At 53.6% G+C, this 6,000-nt stretch overlaps 1 protein-coding gene across 1 annotated transcript in view; it reads left to right on the forward strand.

The window, feature by feature from the left end:
* The window catches only part of GFRA2 (GDNF family receptor alpha 2), a 103,581-nt gene extending 98,431 nt beyond the window's left edge, over window positions 1–5,150 (forward strand). Inside the window, exons 8-9 of the mRNA XM_015093118.4 lie at window positions 3,013–3,066; window positions 3,764–5,150. Coding sequence (XP_014948604.2) covers window positions 3,013–3,066; window positions 3,764–3,886 — 177 coding nt within the window. The 3' untranslated portion in view covers window positions 3,887–5,150. The remainder of the gene's footprint in view (window positions 1–3,012; window positions 3,067–3,763) is intronic.
* Window positions 5,151–6,000: the final 850 nt, after the last annotated feature.

The following is a 6,000-nucleotide window of genomic DNA, read 5'->3' on the forward strand; positions in this document are numbered from 1 at the left end:
CTACTGCAACCTTCACTCCTTCACTGTCTGCCCTGGGTTTTCTGGAAGTCAGGTGGCAGGGTGGGATCTCCATGGGGCTGGGGCTTCTCCCTGGCTTTGCTTCCAGGGCTGGGGTAGCCACAGTCCACCAGCTAAACCCAGTCTCACCCTGCAGCCCCAGTGCTGGGAGTGTGCTGGATACAGGCTCCGCTTGGCTCTGAGTCATGCTCGGGGGTTAAGGGGCCTTTAAACTTGCCTATGCGGAGGGAGTGGCAGCCCACTCCAGTGTTCGTGCTGGGAAAGTCCTAGGAACAGAGGAGCCTGGCGGGGTACAGCCCATGGGGCCACACAGAGTTGGACACCACTGGGTGACTGAGCACACACGTGCACGTACTTGGCTTTGCTGTGCCGCATGCGTGGTCTCATGCATCTTCACGGTGGGTCAGGGAGGTTTGCTTGAGTGTAGATCACTATCTTATAGACAAGGGGGCTGAGGTGCCAGGAGATGAAGGGATTCGCCTGGGGTCAGTGGCTGAACCGACTGGAAGCTTGGGCTGTGGTCTCTGGGGCCCTTCCTTCCTTGGATAGCAGGGCTCATCCATAGCAGGGACACCAAGGTTTAGGGCCCTGCAGTCTAAAAAGGAAAGGCTGGGATGGGTCTCTGAGGACAGCATCCATCAGCTGGATTTGGCTGCACTTGAAGGCAGTTCTTGAGGACAGCCAGAGGAAGCCCAGTGTGTTGCTGGGCCTCTCAGCACACGTTCACTGTGGGCCAAGTCAACCCTGAAGCCTGCCTGGCAGAAATGCCATTGGCTCGGAAGGGCTTGGGCAAGTTCTGTGGGTGACGGATCCCAGGTGGGTCACTGATAGAGCCTGAGGAGGGTCCTGTCCTAATCTTTATGGAGCCAGTCCTTTCCCCACCAAGTCCCTGTGGCCCCACCAGAGACCACACACTGGGCGGGAGACCACACGCTGGGTCGGAGTCCTTTGGCCCTGGCCCTGGGAGATGGCATCCCTTTCTCACAATAATATGGGTCTGAGGAGGGGGTGAAGGGCCCTCTCCTATTCCTTCCCCTTCTCCTCTTTTTCCTCCTCCTCTGCCCCCCGCCGCCCCCCATCAGCTCCCTCTTCCCCCTTCTACTCTCTCCCTCCCTCTCTTCTCCCTCCCTCCCCTTCTTCCTTGCCCCGTCCTCGCATCTCCTTGGACTCACTGTGGTTGGAGCTGACTTGGTCCTGGGCAGTGGAATCCAGTCCCTGGATCCTGTAGAGCCTTTGAGCAGACACCCTTCTGCAGAGTCCCTGGTTGGTGGCTTGGCCAGGCTAGACCTTGGCACTTGCTGCTCCTGGTGCTGTGGTCTTAACTTCCTGGGTCTTGTCCCTGGTTCCACCTCGTCTGTGCTCATTGTCACCATGATCATATCTCCTCCATGAGCAGTGACTCTGCTCTTGGCTGGGGCCTCTGTGTGACAGCTGGGGCCTTGTTTAGCTGACCAGATGCCCTGGGTGGAAGATTGCCTGTAATGTTTAAGGTATTATTAATACTTCTGGCCAGAAGCAGTGATTTAGGCATAATTTCTTGAGCTTTCCAGTTGCTTCTGGTGGCCAGAGCCAATGGCCAGGATAGAATCATCATACCCGCCAGCTGGTTCCCGTGGATCACTATTACGATAATGGCAACAAAGGGCTGATTTCATGCACACCCTCTGGTTCTCATTCCTCACCTGGACCACAGAGCTCCCAGATGCCACACATCTGTTTCAGAGGAATGGCTAACACCTGATACCATCGCCAGATGTCTGCCTAACTGGCCCCAGTGGCAGACATCACTAATCAATCACAGCTGTCTTCCCCATGAGCCCAGTGAGGACTCATGATCTTTCTGGAGCTGGCACTCAGGTGTCAGTTCTGATCTGCAGCATTCATTCATTCATTCTCATTCATTCGTTCACAGACTTGTTAATGGATGACAGTTAACAAATGTTAACTGAGTACAGTAAGTCCCCTACATACGAACCTTCAGGTATCAAACTTTCAAAAATGTGAATGTGTGTTCATATGTCCACTCATGTAAGGTGTAAGTGAAACTGCAGTTTGCTCTCCATCTCCTATTGCTGCCGATCCTTCATTTCTGCCATCTCCCATCTCCTCACCCTTCTGCAGGCAGTAACTCTTCTTGCCTATTCACTCAGTCCCTGCCCCTGTGTGCCAGCTCTTGTACTATATTACTGTACTTTTCAAGGTAATGAACTGTGAGATTAAAAATGTTTATTTTTTTGTGTTTGCTTGTTTTTATGTATTATTTGTATGAAAAGTATAAACCTAGTACAGTACAGTACTGTATGGCTGACTCATTGGAAAAGACCCTAATGCTGGGAAAGATGGAAGGCAAAAGGAGAAGGGGACATCAGAGGATGAGATGGTTAGATAGCGTCACTGACTCAATGGACATGAATCTAAGAAAACTCTGGGAGACAGTGAAGGACAGAGGAGTCTGTGTGCTGCAGTCCATGGGATCGCAAAGAGTCAGACACAACTTCGCAACTGAAGAATAACAGCAACCATATAGCCGAGTTAGTTGGGTACCTAGGCAAACATTGTTGGACTTAATGAACAAATTGGACTTAGAAATGTGTTCCCAGAATGGAACTTGTTTGTATGTAGGGTACTTACTGTGTAACGTATATTGAGCTGCTGTTATGCAAGGACAAATAGTATGGTCCTTGCCTCGTCAAGTGGAGCTCTGAATGTGGTAGTCAAACCTGGGAGCACCTTATCACTCTATGATGCTGTCGGTTTGGAGGGCAGAGTTAGAGCTCTCTTCTTCAGGAGCCCAGAGGAGACAGGACTTAATCACTGCAGGTATCAGAGGAGGACACAGGTCCTTGTGTTGCCAGTGCTCTCTGTGTGTATCCTGTGATGCCAGCAGTGGATGGCACGGCTGCTAAATGTGGGATCCCATCTGAATCTGGGGACAAAGCCTGGCCAGAGACCCAGCCATGTGACCCACCCTTACTAGTGCCTTCTGTCCCGCAGGAGCAGGGGCTGAAGGCCAATAACTCCAAAGAGTTAAGCATGTGCTTCACAGAGGTGAGTGAGGGGCAGAGTGGGGATGGGTTCAGGGGCTGAGCGGGGAGGGGCATTGTTTTCTAGGCGAGGCTTGGACTTGGAGCCCCCAGATTCCATAACACAGGCTGGGCTAGCTCAGCTTCCAGGCTGCCTGAACCGGGGTGGGCGCTCACTCTGTAGGGGGCGAGGATGGGTGGGTGTAGAAGTTACAGCCAGGGCCTTTCCTTGTCTCTTGGGGGAGATGCTCAGGCTGCTCTGAGGCGAGATCCTGGCAAGCCCTCCTGACTCTATAGACATGTGCACCCAGCAGCCTGCTCTGTGCTGGTTCTGGAACACTCCACAGAGGTGGAGAGATGGAAAAGGACCTGGTCCCTTCCTTGAGGGAGACCCAGCACAGGACTATATCTATGTGCGTGCCAAGTTGCTTCACTCGTGTCCGCCTTTTGGCAACCCCGTGGACTGTAACCCGCCTGGCTCCTCTGTCCATGGGATTCTCCAGGCAAGAATACTGGAGTGGGTTGCCATTTCCTTCCCATGCAGGGTCTCCTGCGGGGACCCTAACCCTAACCCTTCTCCAGCGGATCTTCCCCATCCAGGGATTGAACCTGGGTCTCCCTCATTGCAGACAGATTCTTTACTATCTGAGCCACCAGGGAAGCCCAGCCCTACTGACTCTTGTCTTTTTCTCTGTTTCTCTCTCTCTCCTGCTTGGCCGCAGCTCACAACCAATATCATCCCAGGGAGTAAAAGGGTGATCAAACCTAACTCAGGCCCCCGCAGAGCCAGACCGTCGGCTGCCTTGACTGCTGCATCCTTCCTGATGCTGAAGCTGGCCTTGTAGGCTCTGGGGATCCCGTCGGGAGACTTCTGAAAGCTACATGGATGAGAACACCCGCCTGACAAAATGGAAACACACACAGACACACACACACACACACTTTGCAAAAAAAAAAAAAAAGATGTTTTTTCCCACTTTGTCTCTGAACCTGTCTCCTCCCAGGTTTCTTCTTTGGAGAAGTTTTTCTAAACCAAGCAGACAAGCAGGCGGGCAGCCTCAGAGCTGGCCCAGAGGCCCCCTGGCTGGGGAAACCCTGCGTCGAGGAGGGCACACGGCAGGTCTAGAGATACCCTTCACTTTTCTCTGGGGGTTTTCCTCTCTGGGCCCTGCTGACATGGGACCAGACGACACCCCTGCTACCCAGGGGCATGGGCGGGGCCAGGATGGCTGCTGTTCTTCTCAAGCTCCCCAGTAAGGGGACCTGCTGGGGACTGGCGGGGGGCGTCAGGCAGCAGGGCAGCAAGGCTGGCCCCTGGGGGTCCAGTTGGGCACCGTCAGCACCTCCACTTGGCTTCCAGGATGGAGTTTATTTCGCCTCCCTTCTCTGAGGGCTGGATCTGGCCTGTGGATGGGTGTGGTGCTCTCCCCTTGATCCCCACTGTAGCATGGGGGGGAGGGCTGGGCAGCTCCGGGGGGCTTGTGGAGCCCAACCTGCCTGGGAGACCCCGCTGGGGGTTGGGAGCAAAACTTGGGAACCACCTCAAGGCGGCTTCTTCCTCCTTGGTGGCAAAGAACCTCCTTTGAAATCAAAGAGAAATGATTCCTTATCCACCCCCTTGGTTTCTTGTGGGTCCCTTTGGTGGGTCTCCCTTTGGAGGGAGGGGCCAGGCGCTGAGACTGAGGAGACCACCGTGGGCCGTCTCTGGTCTCTGCGACTCCCTCCATCACTCTCCTCCCTGCCTCACTTGCCCACCTTCTCTCCTCATTTCTGAGACATATGCCCAATGCCCACTGTATGTACATAACGCGGCTCCTTTCTCAACATATATGTATATACACATCCGTATACATATATCGTGTGGTTCCCTCTCCTTTCCTTTTTTTAAGAACCTATGGAAATAATACCCTAACAGATGAGCGAAAATGTATTATTGTAAAATTTATTTTTTTTAATAATGTTGTCTATATGGGGAAGGAAAAGGAGGTGGGCTCCCTGTGTTTCTGCCCCAGTCGGGCTGATGGGGTTGTGGAAGGGAGTTCCTGATTGGTATCACGCGTAGCCGAGGCTCCAATAAACGCACTAGGAAGCAATCTGCCTCCTGCTTCACTCTGGGTGTGCTGCCTCCCCTGGTTTGTCCTTGGCCCGGTGCCAGCGTCTCTGTTGCTTTCCTGGGGAGCCCTGGGAGAATGTGTGTGTCCACGTGTATACACGTGTGTCTGTCCATTGTGTGTCCTCGGGCCAGGTACTGGGGTTCTGCATGGAGACGATTTTACATTCCCTGGGTCTGAGTTCCTGGTTGTGCTGAGCCTACCAGTTCGTTCACCTGTCATCTCCTCCCTCTTGTCCCAAACAGGCCAATGCCTCCTGGCCCCAAACTGGAAGAGAATAGAAGTAGCCGTGGGGATGGAGGATGGGAGACAACCTGATGTCGCTTCTCGTGGATGTTTTTGTTTTAAGGATGGCTGCTTGGCCCTGTGAGGTGGCACAGTTGGTCTTCCTGTGGGGACTCCTGTTTTTTTTTTTATGTGGTTGTGAAGGCTGGGACCCAGCCTCCTGGGTCCTAGCCTCTGATGGAGGGGCGGTGAGCCAGCTTGCCCTCTTCCCCAGCCACTGCTAGCCTTCCTGTGGGTAGAGCAAGGTGGAATGGCCCTTCAGCTGGGAATCTATATTCTTTGCAAACAGCAAAGACTGGTTCACTTAGAAGCCTTTGGGGAAGGTGGCCCACAGAGTGGGTGGGAGGTGGGGGACCCAAGGAGGTTTGGGCAGGAACCAAAAGACATTTGAAAGGATAGAAAGCAGAATCTACAAGGTCAGAGTGCTGCCCCCTTTGTGATGAATGACAACAACCATATCCAACTGGCTGAACTGGGGCCCTGTGCCTATCTCCTGCGCCCCTTGGGTGTCACGCTGTTCAGTCGCTAAGTCAGGTCCAGCTCTTTGCAACCCCATGGACTGC

This window comes from Ovis aries, chromosome 2 (assembly GCF_016772045.2).
Source record: "Ovis aries strain OAR_USU_Benz2616 breed Rambouillet chromosome 2, ARS-UI_Ramb_v3.0, whole genome shotgun sequence".
In the NCBI taxonomy this organism is placed as follows: Eukaryota; Metazoa; Chordata; class Mammalia; order Artiodactyla; family Bovidae; genus Ovis; species Ovis aries.